At 43.9% G+C, this 25,149-nt stretch overlaps 1 protein-coding gene across 2 annotated transcripts in view; it reads right to left on the reverse strand.

Moving 5' to 3' along the window:
- Nucleotides 1-25,149, reverse strand: part of LOC106584197 (rho GTPase-activating protein 39) — a 174,878-nt gene that overhangs the window by 24,239 nt on the left and 125,490 nt on the right. Inside the window, exons 2-10 of one of the 2 annotated variants that reach the window (XM_045706240.1) lie at nucleotides 15,989-16,414; nucleotides 7,881-8,256; nucleotides 7,299-7,568; nucleotides 6,367-7,116; nucleotides 2,763-2,927; nucleotides 1,512-1,697; nucleotides 1,188-1,214; nucleotides 817-889; nucleotides 468-608 (exon numbers count right to left, since the gene is read on the reverse strand). In XM_045706240.1, coding sequence (XP_045562196.1) covers nucleotides 468-608; nucleotides 817-889; nucleotides 1,188-1,214; nucleotides 1,512-1,697; nucleotides 2,763-2,927; nucleotides 6,367-7,116; nucleotides 7,299-7,568; nucleotides 7,881-8,256; nucleotides 15,989-16,414 — 2,414 coding nt within the window. The remainder of the gene's footprint in view (nucleotides 1-467; nucleotides 609-816; nucleotides 890-1,187; nucleotides 1,215-1,511; nucleotides 1,698-2,762; nucleotides 2,928-6,366; nucleotides 7,117-7,298; nucleotides 7,569-7,880; nucleotides 8,257-15,988; nucleotides 16,415-25,149) is intronic. The other variant, XM_045706241.1, reaches the window with a different exon arrangement.

Here is a 25,149-nt window from a genome sequence, read left to right on the forward strand (position 1 = left end):
TTTGGTTACTACATGATTCCATATGCGTTATTTCATAGTTTTGATGTCTTCACTATTATTCTACAATGTAGAAAATAGTCAAAATAAAGAAAAACCCTTGAATGAGTAGGTGTTCTAAAACTTTTGACCGGTAGTGTAAGTACCCACCAAATTATTATTATTAAAGATAACAGACAGCTTGGGAAGACTATTTGTGAAAAAAGACCTCGCCCACAAAAGGTCATTAGCATCCTATATTGCCCCTGACCACCAAAAAATAGTCTGTCATTTTCTATTCACTTCCCAATGATTGTACGTTGTAAATTGCCACCTTCATCGATGCCCAGCAGGTGTTCTACAACACACGGCCAAATGTCAGGTTGTCTGTCTGTGCCATTACAAGGCAATAGCCATGGTCAGCCAGCCGCCGCACACGCATGTACGCAACCACAGGCGTCCCCCACACTCTCTTTCTCTCTCTCTCTCACCTTTAGTATCGTTGAGGGGGTCCATGTGTCTGTAGATGTATCCCTCCAAGTAGGAGTGGAAGCGTGGAGTTGGGGGGAAGAAGGCCAGACACACAGCCATGAGCTCCCAGCCCCTCTCCAGACTATCGTAGCGGAAGTTCTCTATGAGAAGTAGTGGATGGGGTTAGAGTTAATTTGATTAAAAGGTTGACTTCAGGTAGACTGCGCATCAAGCCAGTGTCTAACGAATTCATCGCTTTGTTAATAATGTGTACAATAGTTCACACACTGTTAGTGTTATGCAGTGTGTGCACGTAGCTGTGTGTGTTTAGGTGTATAGCTGACCGTGTGTGTGAGTGTGTGTGTGTACCTGTGGTCTGACGACAGAGCTGGATGTAGAGCTCATCACGAAGACCCTGACTGCTCCAACCACGCACTGCCACCTGGGGAGAGAGGAGAGGGAGGGAGGGAGGGAGGGAGGGGTGGGTGGGTGGGTGGGAGAAAGAGAGCAAGTACGGAGAGGAGGGGGGAATTATTAAAAGTCACATTTTGTTTCCTTGACGTGCAGAATTACAAAACCGAAGGTAAACTGTTAGCTTAATAGACATAAATGCATAAAATAACAAGAGTGAAAAAGGAGAGGAGTGAGAAGCAACACAGTGAAGGTAGATACAAAGAGACATGAAAAAGCAGATACAAGGAGAGAACGAAGAGAGGGATAATAAAAGGGTCTGTGCAGACCTCCAGGGCGATGTTCAGTGGGCCAGTCTTGGCGTGAAAAAGAGAGAGAAAGATAGAGAGGGCGAGAGGGGGAAAAAGAGGGAAGATGAGGGGGGATGAAATTATTATTATTTTGATGCACAAATCAGAAACCGAAGACAAATTGAAGCTTAACAGCACATAAAATGACACATGGCTGCAGAAGGGGAGACACGAGCTGTGAGTCCAAAACGGCACCCTATTCCCTTTTAGTGCACTACTTTTGAAAAAGTAGTGCACTATATAGATAAAAGGGTGCTGTTTGGGATGTGGACATGACAGAGGAATATCAGGGAGTCTGCAGACCTCCAGGGCGACAGTGAGTGGGTCAGTCTTGGCTCGGCGGTCTCCCATGTAGGTCTGGATTAGTTTAAAGATCTCCACCGCCTCCCTCTTCACCGCACGGTCTGACGTCACGATCATGGGCTTCCTGATTGGCTCACTGCTCCACGCCAGCATGTTGGCTATGGACACCTTACGCCGAAACAGACCCTGGGAAAGTAGGGGGAGAGGAGGAGAGGAAGAGGAGGGGGAGAGGTAAGGGGAGGGGAAGAGGGAGGAGGACAACGAGGGAGGAGGAGTGATAGGTGAATATTTTTCTGGAGTTATACTAGAGCGTCTATAAATGTAGGGCTGGGCGATATGGACAAAATACTACATCACACTATTTGTATGACGGTATTTGATGTTTTTGAATAATACATGTTCTAAATATGCTTTCTGAGTAGTTCAAGACCCTAGGGTGGCAACACATCAATTATACGTGATTTCAATGGGGCTTTCTCCATTAATACTGTTCAATACAACTCCAAATCAAAACCATTTTCAGCACTTTCATATATTTCTGCATTTCCTAAACTTTTTTATGATTTCTACACTGTGCCACGCAGCATGATACGGCCAAAACAATCTAAGCCTAGTTAATTGGTGAACTGTTGGAATTATGGAAATATAATGATTATTCTAATTCTATAGTTGGAATACAGTGAGCAGCACCTATAATGAATTGCTGTTTGACATGACAATGCATGAATTAGCCAGTGAGGAATTATTGACAGGGTAGAAACCAAAGTGTTGGTCAGTGTTTCCAGGTGACCATAATTAGATGTTACATTACATGTTTTCTTACTTCATGTAGCTAGCCTCGTCCTACATCAGCACTGGTACCAGGCAGTATTAGCTAACTAGCCATGTTGGCTCTGACTTAGTACAAGCTAGCTAGCCATCTAACTAGTGATTAGCATAGTTGCATATCACATATCACATTTAATAACAAACCAAACATTAAAATATCATTATAGAAGGTAAAGTAAAAACTTAAACCGGTCCGGGCATCAATTCAATATCAGTATATAGTAAAATATGGTATACCGACCAGCCCTACATAAATATGTTTGTGTGAGACAGTGAGTACTGGGTTTTACATGAGAGTGTTTGTCTGTTCCTGAGAATGTTCAATTATAAAGTAGAATGATTGTATGTGCATGTCATGTATCAGTGTGTGTTTAGTTGCAAAGTTAAGTGTGTGTGTGTGTCTGGGTTTGTGTGTGCGTGTACCTGTGTGTGTTTGTTGAAGTGTTTGGAGGCCCAGTTCTCGATGTCGGTCTCCGAGGACGGCTTCCGCAGGGTGAATTCTGGGAAAACTCCACAGCTTGCGCTGGGCATCATGTTCCGAGCATTACGACTTGCCTCAAACTGAGCACAGGCTCCAAGATCCTCCGACTGAGAGAGAGCAAAAGACAGAGAAATACTCCTTCTTCAAACTCCTTCTTACATTAGTACAAACAAAATTAATAGAGAAAATTTACTACAAAGTATAAATAGGATAATATTTGTCATAAAGTCAGTGTCGTCTAAAACAGAGATTTGTGAGACTTTTGTGTGACTGCATCACAATGACAACGAAGGTTGGGTTTGTTTCAATCCTGCCCACATCTGGCACCACACAAATAATGAGAAATTAGAATCAAATCAAATTAAATACAATTGTATTTGTCACATTCTTCGTAAACAACAGGTTTAGACTAACAGTGAAATGCTTACTTACGGGTCGTTTTCCAACAATGCAGTTTTTAAAAAAGATATTTAAAAAAAATATAGAAATAGTGACATGAGGAATAAATACACAGTGAATAACGAATAACAATAACGAGTAAAATTAACATGGCTATATACAGGAAGTACCAGTACCGAGTCGATGTGCAGGAGTACAAGGTAATTGAAGTAGCGACAGTGCCTTCAGAAAGTATTCATACCCCGTGACTCATTCCATATTTTGTTGTGTTACAACCTGAATTCAAAATGGATTAAATAGATTTTTTTTCACCGCCGCCTACATACAATACCCAATAATGACCAAGTAAAAACACGGTTTTAGACATTTTCCAAATGGATTGAAAATGAAACACATAAATATCTCATTTACATAAGTATTCACACTCCTGAGTCAATACTTTGCAGAAGCACCTTTGGCAGCTATTAAAGTCTTTCTGGGTAAGTCTGTAAGAGCTTTCCACACCTGGATTGTGCAACATTTGCATATTATTCTTTTCAAAATTCCTCAACCTCTGTCAAATTGGTTGTTGATCATTGCTAGACAACCATTTTCAGGTCTTGTCATCGTCTTCTTGGTCAGCAACTCCAGTGTAGATTTGGCCTTGTGTTTTAGGTTATTGTCCTGCTGAAAGGTGAATTCATCTCCCAGTGTCTGGTGCCAAGCAGACTGAACCAGGTGTTCCTCTAGGTTTTTGCCTGTCCTTAACTCCATTCCGTTTATTTTTTATCCTGAAAAACTACACAGTCCTTAAAGATTACAAGCATACCTATAACATGATGCAGCCACCACTATTTGTGAAAATATGGAGAGTGATACTCAGTAATGTGTTGTATTGGATTTGCCCCAAACATAACACTTTGTATTCAGGACAAAAAGTTAATTGCTTTGCAATTTTTTTTGCAGTATTACTTTAGTGCCTTGTTTAAAAAGATGCATGTTTTGGAATATTTTCATTCCGTACAGGCTTCCTTCTTTTCAGTCTGTAAATTAGGTTAGTATTGTGGAGTAACTACTATGTTGCTGATCCATCCTCAGTTTTCTCCTATCACAGCCATTAAACTCTGCAACTGTTTTGAAAGATACCATTCATGGTGATGGTGAAATGTTGAAATCCCTGAGCGGTTTCTTTCCTCCTCTGCAACTGAGTTAGGAAGGACACGTATCTTTGAAGTGACTGGGTGTATTGATACACCATCCAAAGTGTAATGAATAACTTCACCATGCTCAAATGGATATTCAATGTCTGTTTTGTTTTTATACCCATCTACCAATAAGTGCCCTTTTTTGCAAGGAATTGGGAAAACCTCCCTGGTCTTTGTGGTTGAATCTGTGGGGTACAGAGATGAGGTAGTCATTAAAACATCTGGTTAAACACTATTATTGCACACAGAGTGAGTCCATCAACTTATTATGTGGCATATTAAGCTAATTTTTACTCCTGAACTTATTTAGGCTTGAATACTTATTAACTTAAATAGTTTGTAAATGTTTTGAAAAACATAATTCCACTTTGACATTATGCGTGTAGGCCAGTGACAAAAAAGCTAAATTTAATCAATTTTAAATTCCGTCTGTAACAGAACAAAATGTGAAAAAAGTCAAAAGGTGTGAATATGTTCTGAAGGCACTGTATCTACATATAGTAGGGGTAAAGTGATAGATAGTAGACAGTAGTGTATGTGCTGATTGGGAAAGCGTGTGTGTGTGGCCTCAGCATACACTATATATACATTCGTATGTGGACACCCCTTCAAATGAGTGGATTCAGCTATTTCAGCTACACCCGTTGCTGACAGGTGTATAAAAGCGAGCACGCAGCCACGCAATCTTCACAGACAACCATTGGCAGTAGAACGGCCTTACTCAAGAGCTCAGTGACTTTGAAAGTGGCATCGTCATAGGATGCCACCTTCCCAACAAGTCAGTTTGTAAAATTTCTGCCCTGCTAGAACTGTCCCGGTCAACTTTTTTGGATCTCTTTTTACATCTCTCTCTCTCTCTCTCTCTCTCTTTATATATATATATATATATATATATATTTTCATCTCTCTCTCTATATATATTTTTTTCCATCTCTCTCTCTCTCTCTCTTCAGTCATCGCTCTCGCCCTTTCTTCATGAGGGCCCTTTTAACGTTTTTCTTTCTTTCCCTCTGTTCTGAGTTTGAGTGCTGCTATCCTGTGTTCAGCGCAATTTCTTTCTTTGTAAGCACTTTCAGGCCTGCTATCTTCCACTACCTCCTGCGTCTCTCCCTCCAACTGCCTATTCCCCTCTCTCACTCTCACCGTCCCACCACTCTCTCTCTCCCTCTCTCTCTCTCCGATGGTTTTGATAGGGGCAGATTTCTCTTATGTGAGGGCAGTTTCACCAACATGCAAATAAGTTATTGTCATAAGGCAAAAAAAGTGAGTGTGTGTGTTTGTGTGTGTGCGAGTGTGTGTTACAACAAGGGTGTGTGATGGTAGATATGAGAGAGAGAGAGAGAGAGAGAGAGAGAGAGAGAGAGAGAGAGAGAAAGAATGGATAATTGGAGGGATGAGAGAGGGAGGGAGGGCTGCATATGTGAAGCAGAATAAATCCTGGCTTGTAGTTCCCCACAGCCTCCCGTCCCTCTCTAGCATGGCTCCGATCTCTCTTGACACCTTAAAGCAGACCTGCTGTCGCTCTGTCTCAGCAGCACAACGAAAAGGTGTTGGAGAATGTGGCATGGGTCTGTGTGTCTTTGTTGTGTGTCTGTGTGTCTTTGCCTGGTGTGTCAATGTATTTATGTGCATGTGTTGGGCTGTGTGTGTGTGTGTGTCTGTGTGTGTTTGCCTGGTAGGTATGTGGCAGTAGCAGCAGTATTGATATTACATAATTCCATCTGAGCTCTGGCTCTTCAAATAATTATCTGATTCTGCACATTATGAAACATTCATGGACCTACGGCAGCCAGGGTATGTCTCTGTGACAGAGAAGATGAGCTAGAGTCTGCAGTGAGGCCCCACACAGTCAAGTGTGCGCGTGCGGGCACACACACAAACCTACGGCAACATAGAATATAAATGCTAGAGTCTGCAGTGTAGTGATATACTGTGTGTGTGTGTGTGTGTGTACTGCGTATACCTGTGAAGGGTGTAAGAAGGGCTCAGGCGAGGCCAGGTTGGTCTGTACAGACAGGCTCTTCTCCAGTAGTGCCCGAGGGAAGCCCAGTCTGTCGAAGGTGCTGCGTTTCCAGTGGTAATGCCCGTGGTGCCCGTCGCTCTGTGCCAACGCCTCGTCCTCACTAAACGCCCTCACCACCGGGCCTGGCAGGGGGAGGGGCACCGCACCGTCGCTCTCGTACCCGTCTTTAGACACACCTCCCTGGGCACAGCCACCAGCCGATCCCCCTCCCCCCGGGGCTGAGTCCCAACTGCTCCTCTGCTTCATCACCTGCTGGGCCTCCCATGCCAGCCTGGCCTGGTTCATCACCGCCTCGGACAGGGTCCCCGACATTGGCCCTTCCTCCCGGTCCACCCCGCCACAACTCCCCAGCTCCTGAGGCAGGGAGGGCTTCCGGGTCTTGCGTTTGCGGTTGCCACCGGGCGAGAAGCCCCCTCCTCCTGTAGACCCAGAGAGGGAGAGGGAGTGGTGCTGACTGGAGCTCCAGGACATAGAGTCCTCGTAGAGCAGCCTCTGGCCCCCGCCTTCGCCCCCCTCTCCGCCCCCGTAGTCCAGCAGCAGCCGGGGGTCCCGGATCAGACTCTGGCTGTGTTGGAGGGTGTAGGATCCCCCGTAGGAGCCCCCATAACCCCCCGTGGAGGAGGGGGTGGCCGTGGAGGTCCCGTAGCGAAGGAGCCGGTCGGACGTCTTAAAACGCGGGCTGGAGGAGGACTGTAGGCGGAGGAAGAAGAAGAAGATGACTTTATTGTCCAATGTACACAAATGTCCGACTGATGCCAGCAACTCTCCAGTTACCATCATACTCACAACCCCACTTTTCCCTGTCAGACACGGGATTTGAACCAGCAACACTACAGTTGCTGGTCCATCTCTCTAACCTTCGGACTACCTACCTGTTCCACATAGACTAGCTGTTTGACGTACTCCTTCCCTGCAGGGCTGTACTCCAGACTCTGTGTCTTCTCTGGACACTTCTGTCTGGTCAGCACCAGCTGACCATAGGGGGAGTGGCTCTGTTTGGGCGAGTGGTAGAGGGGCGTCCCCGAGGAGGGATTTCCCCGGGTGGGGGACTTCCCTGTGCCATACAGCAAGGAGGAGGAGTCAGAGCCCAGGTGGCGCATCACATCTGTGGGAGGTTCCTCGTAGATGGGCGGGGGCTGGTACTATAATAATAATATTAATAATAACAACAATACATTTGTGTGCTACAGTCAAGGACAAGTTCAACTTATATTAAAAAGTACATTAACATAAAAGTGCAAGTAAAGTCAAATCTTAGTGTATTTAAATCGAGTGCAATTAAAATGAATCAAAAGACCGAACGAAACAGGATAGATACATACGGATACAGGGAAAAGGCAGGTAGAACACAGTCAATCACAAGACATAAGCTATGAATGAATGTGAATGTGTTTCTGTAACTGTGTTGCTGAATATGAATGTGTTTCTGTAACTGTGTTGCTGGAGTGTCCTACCTCCGAGGGGGGCTCCTCGTAGAGGGGGGGTTCATAGGCATAGCGGGGGGAAGAGGGCTGTGAGTCAGCCGACGAGCGCCGGTGGGTCCCTGTTCCTCCACCCCCTAGCTCCGCCCGTTTTAGGAAGGGCGACTGGTGGCGGTCAACATAGAGGATGGGAGAGCCGTCAGGGGCGCCATCAGGGGGGGCGGAACCTCCAGAGGATCGGCGGGTACGGGAGGCTGTGCCAGTGCCGGGTGCAGGGACTGGGGTGAGGGTGGGGGGGTCGCAGGGGGAGTAACCATTCCCCTGGTGAGAGAGGAAGCTGGGTTCTCTGTCTGTCACCTTGATCAGCATCCTCTCCTTAGTACCTGTGTTCCACCTGAACGGAGAGGTCCTGAGAGAGGGAAGTGAGGGGGAGGGGGGAGAGAGAGAGAGAGCGGGGGAGAGAGTAAGTTCATTATTCCATCTGGCAGCAGCAGCAGGGACAGAGCGACAAGGAGCTGTCAGGTGTGTTTCTGAAGTGACTGATGAGAAAGAGTGTTGTGTCCAAACTAAATCCTGACAAAGTTGTGACGCAGACACACACACACACACACACACACACAGAGAGAGGCAGTTCAACACAGCATTTCAACTTTCCCATAGACGAGTTAGTGGTTGGAACGGAACAGAACAGTTGGAGAGAGGAGTGAAACCCCCTATCCTGGTCGCAGATCTGCTTGTGCTCTCTTCCCAACTCCTGTGGCGTGACAATGACCATGGGAGTAGGCAGGACAGCACAAAAAGATCCGGGACCACGGTGTGAAACTGCTGCTCTGTACAGGTGAACTGGTGCTGCTGTCAGTCACACAGAAGACATGACTGCAACATCTGGGCCTGCTGCTGTTATGGGTTGTTGAAATGCAATATATAATAATAATAATACAATGTTTTACTGTCACATTCACCAGATAGGTGCAGTGAAATGTGTTGTTTTACAGGGTCAGCTATAGTAGTACGGCACCCCTGGAGCAATTTAGGTTTAAGTGCTGAAGCCCCGGATGTTTTTGACCCAGCACTGAACCTTTTGATGGTCTAATATGAGTTACCATAACCACACATCACTTGCGCCATACAGTATATAACAAAAATACAATATATCGCGCTAGGCAGTAGCAGCCACTGCAAGAAGCTGCTGGAGTGACGCGGTGCCTGCTAGGATTGGTCGAGATTTCACAATGCAGTGGACCACTCACGTCCCTTGACCTCTCCCCCAACCCTACAGCACCAGCGGTTCCATGCCAATGTCATCACTCAGCAAAACGTCCGTCACTCAGTCAAGAGTCTGCAGCATAGCAGAAAATATGGATATTCGGAACTTTTTCCGAAAGAGTGGCAAAACAAACTAACAGGTTGAGTTGGTTGAGGCAACAGTGAATGAGGTGGAGAGAGCAGAACAGCCAGAAAGTCAAAGTGCAGCAGCAGCAGCAGAGTTAGCTAATTAGTGGTAGCTAATTAGCTAGTCTCCCTCAGCATAAGGGTTGGCTAATGCTAATAAACTAGCATTAGCGCTCAGTATCCTTAAGCTATTGGGTGTCCGTCAGAGTTAGTTAACAGTATATTTAGTGAATGGGCAAGCTAAGGATGTTGATATAAGTCATGATTTTAGGAAAAGTGTTTATTTCCAGCGAGTGTATTTGATGGGTTTTGATTCTGTAGCTGGCTAGCCACTTCGGTAGCTACTGGCTACATTTTTCAGACTGAAGCACATATCTTCTGACAGTTACACAGTGCCCCCCTGTGGACTGAAGCTGAACTTTACTACAACATTACATTTATCCCTGTTTAAAATTAGCAATGTTGAGGTGGTAGAACTGACGAAATGAAATGAATCATAGGGGTCTTTAAAACGATTCCATTCTACAGGTAAACATGCTTGGCTCATGTCTGTTATTTCCATATACGATATGTAACTATTTGTAAAAAACTGTCCGTTGTTAAATTTGTGAAATTATTTCATTGAGCTTTTACTTTTATTACTCTTTTTATTCACTTTTTTTTAAACTTACTTTTTCTATTGTTGTTGCATTGTCTGCAAGGTTAACCTGCAAGTAAGCATTTCATTACACTTGTGTACTCCACGTACTGTATATCATGTGTATATATACATCACAAAATGAAATTAATCACAGAGGTATTATAACTTAGTCCATTCTACAGATTATTTTTTGGGGCTCATGTCTCTTTATGTTCATATAGCCTAGGGGCTATGCAGCTACTTATCTGTCATGTTATGCGGACAATTGAATGTTTCTTTAGTTGAATTGCCCTGGTCGTGTCAGTAACTTTAAAGAGCGACTTCTCCTAAAAAACAACTTCTCATTTAGAAAACAGCCTATTTGGCATCGACGTGAGTCAGAAACATTTATTCTACTGTCAAAATTGACTACAAAGTGTAAACAGAATATTTTTGGTCATAAAGTCAGTCTCATCCAAAACTGAGTTTTGTAAGGCTTGTGGTCGTGACTGCATCACAACGTAAATGAAGGTAGGGTTTATGTAATTCCTGCCTACATACCCACCGCTGGCATTGCACAAGTAATCATCAATTCGGAGTGCAGCTGCATGGACCTGATCCTATTGCCTGTGGTAAATTTGTGGTTGACTTTGGATATCAATATGGGGCTATTTATGGACCGTCGGTAAATTACACAATGTACATAGGACTATATGTCAAAATTCAAATAGCTCCAAATTTCAATGACTTAAAAACCTCAAACCAAAAATAAATTGTAGAAATTCATAGACAAATATTGAAAGCATTTAATGAGAAAATTAAAAGGTGTGCAACATGAAAATATTGTCTCATTTACATTGTGTAATTTATTGAAGGTCCCTAACTAGCTCCGTAGATAGGCTATCTTAAGTCAGGTCGCACACCGGCTGACTGAAGCTAATTGGCTAAATAATTTGGCTGACTCTTCCCACCTGCGAACACACACACAAGACACCCACATGAAACCACACTCCGAAACCAACTCACATTTGAATTCAGGCAGGCCGCTAGCATTTATTAATGAACCAAACCTAAAATGAGGCAAAATCAGGAAGTGCAGGCGCCCTTTACAACTAACTAACGACATGTTGCACCTCTACCTTGCTTCCTTTCAGATGAGCCAAGGAGGAGGACAGATGAGAACAGCAGGCCAGTGGAGCACTTAGAACAGCAGCAGCCAGGGGCAAATGGTAGGGAAGAGGATGATTTAAGTGATCCAGACACAGGCCCAAAACAAATGATGCTACCCCAGTATCCCCTTGACTGTTTTGGATTGCAAAACTAAAGACACACACGAGAAGACACAGAGACAGAAACAGAAGAGTACATGATGGAGAGAAACACCACAGAGACAGCCACAGAAGAATAGGATATGATGGAGAGATACACCAAAAGAACAGAACAGGGCATAACAGAAAAGGATAGACACACGAGACAATAACAAACAGGAACCTGAGACAGCAACAGAAGAATAGGATATGATGGAGAGAGACACCAGAAAAATAGAACAGGCCATAACAGAAAAGGATAGGCAAGGAGACATTAACAAACAACAACCTGAGACAGCAACAGACAAGACACAGACAGCAACAGACAAGACCCAGAGAAAGTGACAGAAGAGGGTAGATGGAGAAGAACAGAGGTGGATTGAGCACACATTAGACTGTATTACTTTAAGATGCTCTATAGATTCTGATTGTTTTCTTTATTTGCACACATTATAAGAGGTGAAATACCGACAGTGAAAAAGTAAAACATGGCTTACGAAGAATTTCCAGGTGAGGAAATCCCACAGTACCCAAACACCTTCTCTCTCTCACACACACACACACACACACACACACACACACACACACACACACACACACACACACACACACACACACACACACACACACACACACACACACACACACACACACACTTCTCTCTCTGTGTGTGTGAGAGAGAAGGTGTTTGGGTACTGTGGGATTTTTTAAATCAGTTTGGCTCATTGGACAGGTCAGAGTCTTGATGTTTGAAGTTGTTGAGTGTTTTTTGGCAATACACTGTAGATGTATGTGTTCCAGAGTACAGAGTGTTCCAGAATAGAGGGAACCACAGTAGCAACTATAATTGAGTACTGGCAGTGTCTGCTGTGGCAGGTGGGAAGGTGCAAGTTTCCTGAAAAAGATCTAATCTCTCAATGTTCTAATCTCTCAGTGTATATCTAAAAGTGCACCAAATTCATGCATTTAGCTGTTGAAATTCCTTCTTTTTTTGGCAGGGGGAGAATGCCCCACAGACCCCCCTACTGGCTTTGGACTAAGCCCCCAATGTTTTCAAATCTTAGACGCCCCTCAAGGACACATCGACACATTTTTCACCTTGAGTGTTTTTCAGTAAACAGCCAACAGCAGAGAGAAACTGTGAGAGAAATATAAATGATGAGTTTTGGGAGAAAGGAGGAGAGAGAGAGAGAGAGAGACGGAGGAAGTGGAGGAGTCAAGCCAGAGAAAGCGAGATGGAGGCGAGGATAAAGACAGAGAGAGAGAGAGAGAGAGAGAGAGAGAGAGAGAGTAGGGTGTGAAATTGATTGCAGCATTGGCCACCCTTGTCTTCAATAGTTCCATGCTCTGATGCCCAAGGCCACAGCTGAATACTGGAGTGGCCAATGAGTTTGTGTGTGTGTGTGTGTGTGTGTGTGTGTGTGTGTGTGTGTGTGTGTGTGTGTGTGTGTTAAAGGGGGTAGGATTAAAGATTACAGTGTTGTGTGTGTTGGGCTGGACCATACTTTGCTCGGAAGCCATTAGAAACAACCACCTCTCTTCTCTCTCTGTCTTTTCCTCGCTCACACTTTCCACCTCTCCTCTATCATCTCCTGATCTCCCTCCTGGACACTCTGTCACTCCCAGTCACCTTGTCTGTCTTCTCTTTCCATGTCTCCGCCTCTTCAGCTCTTTAAATCTCCACCTCTGTATCTCTCTCTCTCTAGAAAGCCACTACAAAGTGAACATTGTTCTTCCTCTCTCCAGTCATAAATTATTCATAGACAATCGACCTTCAAATCAATTTACACATTCTCTCCCCTCTCCCTTATCTTCCTGCTGAGGGACCAAGAGGCCTTTAGCAAGCACAAAAATGACAGGTTGCCCATTGCATTTTCTATCGACACTGTGTGTGTGAGTGTCTTCCACTCCTATCTGGAGGGTTACCTGGCTGGGATTGTTGTTCTCAGGTGTATTGACCGGGCATGGCTTTAGCCACTGTAATGATTTAATTAACACAATCAATCAATGTGATTAACCAACCCATCACCAACCAACTCTTAAACTGAAGTCAAATCAAAGGGGAACTGAAGGCCAGCATCATTTGACGGACATCTGACACACATGGGCGGCAGGGAGCCTAGCGGTTAAGAGCGTTGGGCCAGCAACCGAAAGGTCGCTGGTTCGAATCCCTGAGCTGGCAAGGTGGGGAAAAAATCTGCCGTTCTGCCCTTGAGCAAGGCAGTCAAACCTGAACAACATCTGCTCCCCGGGCACCGATGACGTGGAGGTTGAGTAAGGCAGCCCCCCGCAGCTCTCTGATTCAGAGGGATTGGGTTTAATGTGGAAGACACATTTCGGTTGAATGCATTCAGTTGTGCAACAGACTAGATATACCCCTTTCCCATACTGTATGTACACACACAAAATCAAACCGAATACAACAGGTGTAGACCGTGAAATGCTTACTTACAAGCCCTTAACCAACAATGCAAGTTTAAGAAAAATAAGTGTTAAGAAAGTATTTACTAAATAAACTAAAGTAAAACATTTTAAAAAAAGTAACACAATAAAATAACAATAATGATGCTATGTACAGCAGCAGGTGTCTGTGCTTGTTTTTTCAGGTGAGGCCGGGGCAGGTTGATGTGACAGCGGCAGTCTGACACTCCTCACTCCAGATGGCCTCCCATGCAAGCACACACACTCCCAGACGCACATATATGCTTGGTGTATACCATGCATTACGGATGTGTTCATCAATATGCATGACCTTCAGGAAGTTAGGGTTCTAATCAACTCAACTCCGCCGCTACAGCAAAACACCTCTCTGTCAGGCTGTCCCCATCTAATGGTAGTGAATGATACTCAAACCATTTTTGCATAAACAATCTGACAGACAAATGCACTAACATAGATGTGACATTGGGTGATTTCTGAGTGGGGAGGGAGGAGAATAGTGCCAACACCCTTCAAAGTGTGGTTGAATAAAGAGAGTGCTTTATATTAAGGGTGCTGGCAATGCACTGGAACACACACACACACACACAGACACACACACACACACACACACACACACATACACACACTGACACAGCCACCCACCAACACACAATCACAAGTATGAATGTGCACGCACACACACACACACACACACACACACACTAGTCAACAGACAGTGACATAGTAGGGAATAGGATGGCTCAAGGATAATGCTTATTTCAGTAAATTCAGACTCTTCTTATTCTCCCTCCCTCAATCTTGTCCTCACCTCTCTCGCGCCACGGTTCCTAAATGGAATCCTTGTCTTTGTCTGTGGACCTCAAGGTCAATCCCCACAATTCATCTGGGGGATGGCCAGTGAAACCGTGACAAACCAGTCTCTCTATTTAATGACCTGGAATCACAAAAACCCTCTAGAGAACAACTTGTACTGGACCACACACTGGCCAACATAGAGGGGATATACCGACATAAAATAGTATTGAAATTGGGTATGCAAAGCATGAAGTATGTTTGGTAATGGTGTGTGTGTACATGTGTGTGTGTGTGTGTGTGTGTGTGGAGAAGTGTCTTTTTCCAGCTCTGGCAGGGACAGGGGCATTGAACACATTTACAGGACACTGCGACCCCGGCCAAGCGTTTCCACCAATCACAGAAGACTGCAGCAGATTACAGCTAATAAGCAAAAGACAGACTCGTTAGAGAGAGAACAAGATGAATTGAATGAGAGGGGGAAGAGGAGGAGAGAGGAAAACTGAAGGTGAGTGAGAGAATGAGGAAATCTGAATGAGGAGGAGAAATGGGTCAATCAATAGAGAGGGAGGAGAGAGAGAAAGAGCAAGATGGAGATAAAAAAAAAAAGAGAGAGTGACAGAGAACCTACAGGATTTGTCTTGGTGGTCAGGGCATAACATTTACCTTTTGGTCCACCAGCCACTGTGGCAGGTAGATAAAAAAATCTACCACCAACTCAGACTCAAAAAAATGACACCAACAAAACATAAAAAAATGGACGAGCGTGTTTTGGAATGTTTCTAAAACAATAAATGTATTACTAGTAAGGAGTAACTAACGTGGTATATTGATAATACATTTTTTGGTGTCCTGAGTCTTTTAACCAAACTATCACAGATGTTCACCTGCCCCTTTAAGGGCAGGAGGTTACCGTGGTGGCGTGACTCAAGTCATGTCTGTGAGATTGTGAGATTGAGTCTGACTAGTAGAAGCGTTGTCTTCTCTTCCCTAGCTGTTGAAACTCAAACATAGAAAAACAACCTAGCTTGTGAACAAAACAATGTAAATAGCCCAAAAAACAGGACAAAGACTCACTTCAGTAGACTTTTGTTTCAAGTAAATTAGACCATGAAACAAAACGGCGGAAATACTACAGCAGAATTTCTATTACTATAAATGTGATCATACTTGACTATTTTATTCACAAATGCAAATGAAATGCTCGCAATGTGGAGCCCTGACCACCCGCCAAAGTGGCTGGTGAAAAATATATCTTCCATGCCAATGCCAAAATCGACCCGCATTTGGCAGGTGTTCATTTTAGGCCCTGGTTCTGGTCATGGTTCTGTATACGACCTGTCTGCCTCCTCCCTGAGTTCGAGTTAGGATTAGGATTGGGGTCAGGTACATTGTTTGTGTTTAGGGTTAGTGTCGTGGTTGTGTTAAGGGTTAGGGTTATGGTCAGGGTAGTGTGTATTTACCCGTCTGCCTCCTCGCCTGTTTCTCTGATGCGTTCAGTTCCTGGTCTAGTGTTGTGGTTAAATTAGGGTTGTGGTCATGTTCGGGTTAGTGTAGTTTACATTGTGTAGTGTATGTACTGTGTTTACCTCTCTGCCTCCTCTCTATTCCCCTGTTTCTCCGATGTGGTCAGTTCCTGGTCCAGTGACGACGAGGTGCTCCCCTCCCTACTGACGGCACTGCTCCTCCCTGGGCTGTTATCCGCTGACGTCCTCCCTCCTCTGTCTCCCCCCGTCCCTCCCGGGCAGGCCACGTCCGTGTGCTGCTTCAACGTCTGTAGCTTGGCGAGGGGGATGATGTCGCAGGCCTGCGGGCGGTGCCAGACGGTGCGTTGCGTGGAAGCGTTGTAGTAGTAGAAGCGGGAGGTGTTGGGGTCAAACAGCTCCCACCACTGGTTGTCCCCTGTCCTCTTGATACGCACCCCCTGAGGGGGGTCCCACACACACTCTCCGGTGAGGAGGTTGGCGTACATGCGCTCCCGCGTGCGTGGCTCGATGATCTCAACCCACTCCAACCTGCAGAGGGGGACAGAGGAGGGGGGGGTTACAATATAACTTTATTGTCCAATGTCAATCGGAAAAGGACACATTTCTGATGCTGGAGGCCATGAGACATTGTAGAATTAAAACAGGGCCTGGACTGAATCCACTGTGGTGGTGAAAATGAACTGCTATGTAATATGGCATTAATATGACATTGACCTGCTATATGCCTATACCAACCCAGTGTAAAGCTTATATGAGCCTCTTTGCAGACATGACTTTTGGCTTCGGCGTATGAGCCTCTCTGCAGCTGGGAGTCTGCCTGTTAGCGTTTCTCTCCTCTCCTGTGTGTGCCAGCTGGGTCAGATGTGACAACAACCTGCACCACCCAGACCACACCGCGTAACACACAGACAACGTGCTAATGGACCTGGGCTGGGCACTGCCAACTGCTGCTGAGAGTGTCTGGGTATGTTTGTGTGGGTTTGTATTTCTCAAATACAAAAGACACACGACCTCTCTCTCTCATTCCCTCTCTCTCTCTCTCCCACCTCTTATCTCTCTTGCTCTGTCAGACAGAGCATAATGTTATGAATGTATGAAGCTATAAGACAGGGCTGACCCCCCGCCCCCCCTCCCCCATCAGTAGACTGCCTACCCAGGGTCTCATGCTGCTGTAGCTGTAGGAGTATGATGGATGAGACAGTCGATAAAAATATCACTCTGGGGCCCTCTACAGCCCTCCTCATCATTAAAATACACACAAACACACACACACTCGCACTCCCTATCCCTATCCCTACCATAGAGCCTGTGAGTACAGGAGAGTGTGTGTGTGTGTGCTAGACTGCTCTAGTATCTCCAGCTCTCATCCTCACATCACAGCATAAGTACCACTCCTCTCTGTGTTATGAGCCCAAACATCATAACCTGTTGGACGAGCACACTCAGCACAATCATGCACAACACAACCCTGGTTAGGATCTGGACTTGGAGTAAAACATGTAATACTTGTATGTGACTAGTGTTATAAAACATATATATACAGTACCAGTCAAAAGTTTGGACACACCTACTCATTCAAGGTAGAATAATAGTGAAGACATCAAAACTATGAAATAACATATATGGAATCATGTAGTAACCAGAAAAGTGGAGTAACAAATCAAAATCTATTTTAGATTCTTCAAAATAGCCACCTTTTGCCTTGATGACAGCTTTGCACACTCTTGGCATTCTCTCAACCAGCTTCATGAGGTATTCACCTGGAATGCGTTTCAATTAACAGGTGTGTCTTGTTAAAGGTTTGATGTTTGATGATTCCAGAGAATTGAATGTTCATTTATCTACCATAAGCCACCTCAAATGTCATTTTAGAGAATTTGGTAATACGTCCAACCGGCCTCACAGCTGCAGACCACGTGTAACCACGCCAGTCCAAGACCTCCACATCCAGCTTCTTCACCTGCGGGATCGTCTGAGACCAGCCACCCGGACTGCTGATTAAACTTTGGGTTTGCACAACTGAATAATTTCCGGACAAACTGTCAGAAACCGTCTCAGGGAAGCTCATCTGAGTGCTCGGTATCCTCACCAGGGTCTTGACCTGACTGCAGTTTGCCGTCGTAACCGACTTCAGTGGGCAAATGCTCACCTTTGATTGCCATTGGCACGCTGGGGTGGGGTTATGGTATGGCCAGGCAAAAGCTCCGGACAACAAACACAATTGCATTTAATGGATGGCAATTTGAATGCACAGAGATACCGTGACGAGATCCTGAGGCCCATTGTCGTGCCATTCATCCACCGCCATCACCTCACGTTTCAGCATGATAATGCACAGCTCCATGTCGCAAGGATCTGTACACAATTCCTGGATGCTGAAAAAGTCCCAGTTCTTCCATGGCCTGCAGACTCACCAGAAATGTCACCCGTTGAGCATGTTCTTGATGCTCTGGATCGACGTGTACGACAGCGCGTAACAGTTCCCACCAATATTCAGCAACTTCTCACAGCCATTGACGAGGAGTGGGACAACATCCCACAGGCCACAATCAACAGCCTGATCAACTCTATGCGAAGGAGATGTGTCGCGCTGCATGAGGCAAATGGTGGTCACACCAGATACTGACTGGTTTTTCTGATCCACGCCCCTACCTTATTTTTTCCCAGTCATGTTGCATGTTGCGTTTAGATTTTTGTTCAGTGTTTTAAATTTGAGTAATTTAGCAGACTCTTATCCAGAGCGACTTACGGTTAGTGCATTCTTCTTAAGTGAGACTATTTACGGTCAATATTATACTGCTGGCAGGTTAGAAAGGTATGGTAGAATTATCCTACTATTCCCAGCTGAAGGCTAAGTCCATTACAGCCTTCTGAGCCGAGTCTGCACAGGGCTGCAGGTTAGCATCATAGCCATTCCCAGCAGTAGACACACACACACACACACACGTTGCAGAGTAAATAAGCAACACACTCAAACATCTGTTGTATGTACGTGTTCAAGCATTAATTGGTACATACACGGAAATCTGCACACATACACATGCCAGGCAGGAATAGTCAGTCTGCAGCTGTCATACTCCCACAGGGAAGCCATTACTGGGAACGCTCCGAGATAAGTCCCACACATTCACACCTACACACACACCACACACACACACACACACACACACACACTTCTGATAGCCAGGCTGATCCCTGACAGCTGTAGATACTCAGTGGCATGCAGTAGGAATACAGTAGGAACATGACAGAGAGAGAGAGAGAGAGCAAGAGAGAGAGAGAGAGAGAGAGAGAGAGAGAGAAAGAGAGAAAGAGAGAGATATGGAAGAGGAGGAGAGGGAAAGATAGAGTGTGTGAGACGGGGGAGAGAAAGAGGGTGAGGGAGGGAGAGATAGAGGGAGAGGAGGAGGCGAGACAGAGGAAGGAGGAGAAGATGGAAACAAAGAGAGAGCGAAAGAGAGAGAGTAGTGGTAAAGTATGCAATCTCATACCAATTTGTGCATAGTTAAACAATTCCATAGGCAGCTCGCACAGATAGTGTAGGTGAAACAGTGGGTGGGGAGGTTTTCCCCAAACCCAGCAGATAGAAGAAAGGGGATCACTGCTGTATCCTCTAATTATCTGTTAATCCATGTCGAATCAAATGCAATCAATGTGATTACAAAGGGAGGGTCATCCGTGACCACGACCACGCTCTAATCCACTTTATAACATGTTGGGCCACGCCTAGCCAATCACAGCCTGGATAGTTCCCGCCAAACCAATCACAGCCTGGATAAGCCCCGCCCAGCATATCACATCCCTGGACAAGACACCCCCAGCCAATCACTGCCTGTATAGGACACGCACCAGAGTCACCCCTCAGCCTATCACAGGCTGAATCGGTCTTGAAACTCCTCTCCTCTGTATTTAAAGGCCAAATAGGATTCTGATCTCATACTGTATATCATTAAACACATCTGTTCTCACATCTGCCAGACAGACACACCGCTGACTCAACTGGGAATGCCTGGCTCTGTGTGTGTGTATTTGTATTTGTATTAATTATGGATCCCCATTAGCTGTTGCCCTGGCAGCAGCTACTCTTCCTGGGGTCCAGCAAAATGAAGGCAGTTTATACCATTTTAAAAACATTACAATACATTCACATATTTCACAACACACTGTGTGCCCTCAGGCCCCTACTCCACCACTACCACATATCTACAGTACAAAATCCATGTGTGTGTGTGTGTGTATAGTGCACATGTTACTGTGTGTGTGTGTGTGTGTGTGTGTGTGTGTGTGTGTGTGTGTGTGTGTGTGTGTGTGTGTGTGTGTGTGTGTGTGTGTGTGTGTGCATGTGTCTGTGCCTATGTTTGTGTTGCTTCACAGTCTCTGCTGTTCCATAAGGTGTATTTTTATCTGGGTTTTTTTAAATCAAATTTTACTTCTTGCATCAGTTATTTGATGTGGAATACAGTTCCATGTAGTCATGGTTCTATGTAGTACTGTGCGCCTTCCATAGTCTGTTCTGGACTTGGGGACTGTGAAGAGACCTCTTGTGGCATCGCTTGTGGAGTATGCATGGGTGTCCAAGCTGTGCGCCAGTAGTTCAAACAGACAGCTTGGTGCATTCAACATGCCAATAGCTCTCATAAATACAAGTAGTGATGAAGTCAATCTCTCCTCCACTTTGAGCCAGGAGAGATTGACATGCATATTATTAATATTAGCTATCTGTGTACATCCAAGGTCAGGTGCCCTTTTTGTGGCACCTGACCACACGACTGAACAGTAGTCCAGGTGCGACAAAACTAGGGCCTGTAGGACCTGCCTTGATGATAGTGCTGTTAAGAAGGTAGAGCAGCACTTTATTATGGACATACTTCTCCCCATCTTAGCTACTGTTGTATCAATATGTTTTGACCATGACAGTTTACAATGCAATTACTCAAACCAGTGGCATGTCATTAGTAAAGATTGAAACAAGTAAAGGGCCTAGACAGCTGCCCTGGGGAATTTCTGATTCTAAATGGATTATGTTGGAGAGGCTTCCATTAAAGAACACACTCTGTGTTCTGTTAGACAGGTAACTCTTTATCAACAATATAGCAGGGAGGGTAAAGCCACAACACATACGTTTTTCCAGCAGCAGGCTATGATCGATAATGTGCCGCACTGTCTAACAAAACAGCCCCCACAATTTTTTTTGCATTAATTTCTCTCAGCCAATCATCAGTCATTTATGTAAGTGCTGTGCTTGTTGAATGTCCTTCCCTATAAGCATGCTGAAAGTTTGTTGTCAATTTGTTTACTGTAAAATTGCATTGTATCTGGTGATTTTTTTTTCTCAAAAGTTTACTAAGGGTTGGTAACAGGCTGATTGGTCGGCTATTTGAGCCAGTAAAGGGGGCTTTGCTATTCTTAGGTAGCGGAATTACTTTTGCTTCCCTCCAAGCCTGGGACACGCAGACAGGTGAGAAGATATGGGCTATTAGGGCTGGGCGATATTGCCAAAATATCATATAACGGCATGAAAAAAATGGGATGGCGATATTTGAAGGTATAAAAGTTCAAAAATTTGCTTTATGAGTAGTGCGTGACCCTAGGGTGGCAACACATATATTCTAAATGATTTCAATGGGTCTTTCTCCATTCTGATTGTTTTATACTGTTCAATTCAACATCAACATAAAATAATTGTTTCTATTTTCATTCATTTCTGCATTTCCTGCACTCATTTGAGATAATTTATACACTGCCACATAGGGCTGCACGATATGGGCAAACAATCTAGGCTTTATTTTTAACCAAATGTTGTAAATGCGATTTGACTTGCAATTTAGAGCAAAACATTTAGGTGGGATGTTGGAATCATGGAAATATAATGATTATTCTAATTCTATTGTTAAAATATAATAGTTGACACTTTGAATACAGTGTTGTTTGACATGACAACGAATGAAAATGCCAAATGTTTGCAGATTATTCCTTCAGTGGTATGTACAGCATATGTAGTGAGTGTGTGTGTGATCCTTTTGTGAGCCCTCTAAACAGGATTTGAGGGGCTAGAGAGAGGGGGTACAGACAGCGGGAAGTAAGGGGCCTCAGCTCCCTTGCTCTCGCTGACTGACCCCCTAATCAGATCAGATTCCCTGCAAACTGCCATCAGATAATCACATCACACACACTGCCTGAGGGAAGAGAGGCACTAGACAGAAGATCTGCAGTCATCAACACTATGACTGCTGATTGGCTTTCTCCTCTCTCTATATATGTCTATGTCTTTCTCTCTTTTTCTCTCTCTCACACTCACACACACAAACTGAACCACTCAGTATAGACCCGTTGCAAAGTCGTTTAGAGTTTGGGATGCTTGAGATATTTACAGCCGACACATTTTTCTATAAAAAGCAAACAGATGATAAGCTGTGAGCTGAGGACTGGGAAGTCAAACTGTTGACATTTATGTAAATGTTGCGTTGTGTGTGTGTGGGTATGTCTGTGTGTGCGTGTTAGTGTCAATGTGTGTATGTGTGTGTTGATGCCTGGATGCATTTCTCTGCCGGTCAGACTGACTCATCAGGTTAAGAGCTTTCTGCTAGCAAGAAAATAAACAGGATTTCAACACTTCTACCACTCAAATCCAGCCCCCTCCCTTATACACGTAAACACAGCAAATAGGCCTGTTTGTACACTTTTCAAATGTGTGTGTGGTGTATGTGTGCTATCGGCATAGTTTTTTTTTCTTCTCGATATCAATTTAGAGTTTGGTTCTCTTTGGGTGTGCGGTACTGATTGGAATCCTCCTCGTTGCAGGATGTGTTGCACCTGTTGTCCTCGTTAGTCTGAAGGTGTTTCACCTGTGCTGGCACAGCTGATATTTAAGGGCTGCTGGCCCATTGCTTCAGCTTGGAAAAGAGATGTTGGAAGAGCTATACCTCTGTTTAGCGCTTTTGCTTTAGGTTGTTGAACAACCTTTACCTTGGTGTTGTCCCCTGTTTGGGTTTGCTTCACTTTTATTTTTACTCCCTACTGTACCCACAAAATAAAATACTACAGTTTACTATAGAATACTACAGTACTTACTATATTATTGTATAGTAAAATGTAGTATACTGTAGAATACTAAACACTGTAGTATCCCCTGATCATGTGTAGTACTTACTATAGAATGTTGTAGTATCCTATAGAATACTATAGTAAATACAACAGTATTATTTGCAAAGAAAACACTAGTAAATACTACAGTAATGTTAGCAAAAACACTACAGTCCACAAAATCACTACACTTTTTCACTTTAGTAAATACTACAGTATTTAATTTGCATATACCCTGCCCATTCCCATTCCCCCAGATCACAATTTGTGCCACCCATAAGTGAGAAACCTAAATGCTAACCATAGGCCATATGTTGTGTTACCTACAGGTTATAGAAAAGAGCAGAAGCTCCGAATTATCTGTTCAGTGCCCAATCCTGCCTACAGGTTAAGGAAATATCGTATTTTAGTATTTCTCTAGTAGATTTCCTGAAGGTGAAAGCCTCCACTGTATGTGAAAGACAATAAAACAGAAACACTACAGTAAATACTACAGTATACTACAATCTGCAAAAACACTACATTAATTACTATAGTATATACTAGTTATTTTACTACTATAGTTAACTGTAAATATATCAGTATACTACAGTAATAAATACTACTAAAGTACGCAAAGACACCACGGTGAGTACTACAGAAAAGTCCGCAAAAACACAATATCGAATACTATAGTATTTATAACATAGTAGATTTTTTCACGTGGGTATCCTAAATTGGTGTGTTTTTATTTTAATCCAGTGGGTGTCCATTGTGGGGATCTTTTAAGACCCAACTGAAGTTACTTGTCCAGCGCTAAGTAGGACCCCATGGATGTGTTTCAGAACCCATTTTAAAACCCCCACCTGTTTCGTTTTGTTTGTCAGTAGCTCAATTCTTCCCTTTTCCTGTCGAGCAACGGTTTTTGGTTTCTTATTGGGGAACGTAACAGTGTGCTTGTGTACTTTTCCACGCGAGGCTTCAAAGGCTGAAGATCTTTGTGATGTGTGCTCTGTGTTGTGTTAGATCTCTGTCAGTCGCTCCAGATGCACTGTGTGATGGTTATATTAGGCACCATATGAAACACTGTGCAGTCCTATTATTGGTCTTACTCATGTGTGTGTGTTTCTCTGTGTGTGTGTGTGAGTGAGTGAGTGAGTGAGTGAGTGAGTGAGTGAGTGAGTGAGTGAGTGAGTGAGTGAGTGAGTGAGTGAGTGAGTGAGTGAGTGTGTGTGTGTGTGTGTGTGTGTGTGTGTGTGTCAAATCAAATCCAATTATATTGGTCAGATAAACATATTTAGCAAATGTTATTGCGGGTGTAGCGAAATGCTGGTGTTCCTAGCACCAACAGTGCATTAATATCAAACAATACAAAAAAGTCTAAAAATAAAAAATATTGAATTAGGAAATATACACTGTCAATAGCCGGCTACCACCCGGTTATCTAATGTTCACATACTGTACTCTAGTCATGACTCATCCAATATAACCACTGCTTCCATTCAGACACAAGAGCATTAGTGAGGTTGGGCACTGATGTTGGGCGATTAGGCCTGGCTCGCAGGTGGATCTCAAAACTGAACTTGGATCCACGTTAACACTAAAACTGCCTGGCCTTTCAGCCTATAAGTACCAGCTAGAGAACATTGCCGGGCGTCCCCTTCAGCATATGCATCATATGCATATCAACCCGCAAAGTGCGCATAACATAAGCACCAACACCTGATAAATAGTGCATAAACTATTGTAAAGAATTAATTGCATGAAGAAATATTTGTGGAAATATATAAATAAATTAAAATAACAACAATAGTTATTTGTTTAGATAGAGTTAAGTATATGTTTTGTATAATTCTACAAAGTCCTAGAAAAAAACGTAGGCCTATAGCATATTTTTCTTTCACTTATAATAAAAACATTATAGTGTAGTCCATTTGATCAACTTTATTTGTAGCGTTGATTAGTAAGAGTTATAGTAATTAATACAGCTTCATTTGACAAAATAGAAACAAAAAAGATAATAATAATAATAATATAGGTGCACGGGTGAAATTATTTGCTATATTCTTAAACAAAAGCACCAGTGCAACAATTGTAAAAGTTGAATTTTATAAATAAATATGTGTGGAAATATTTTCAAGACAAGATATAAAACAGTAATTTGTTGACTGTATCGGACACTGTGTTGTGCCCTTATATAC

Source organism: Salmo salar, chromosome ssa23, assembly GCF_905237065.1.
Source record: "Salmo salar chromosome ssa23, Ssal_v3.1, whole genome shotgun sequence".
Classification (NCBI taxonomy): domain Eukaryota; kingdom Metazoa; phylum Chordata; class Actinopteri; order Salmoniformes; family Salmonidae; genus Salmo; species Salmo salar.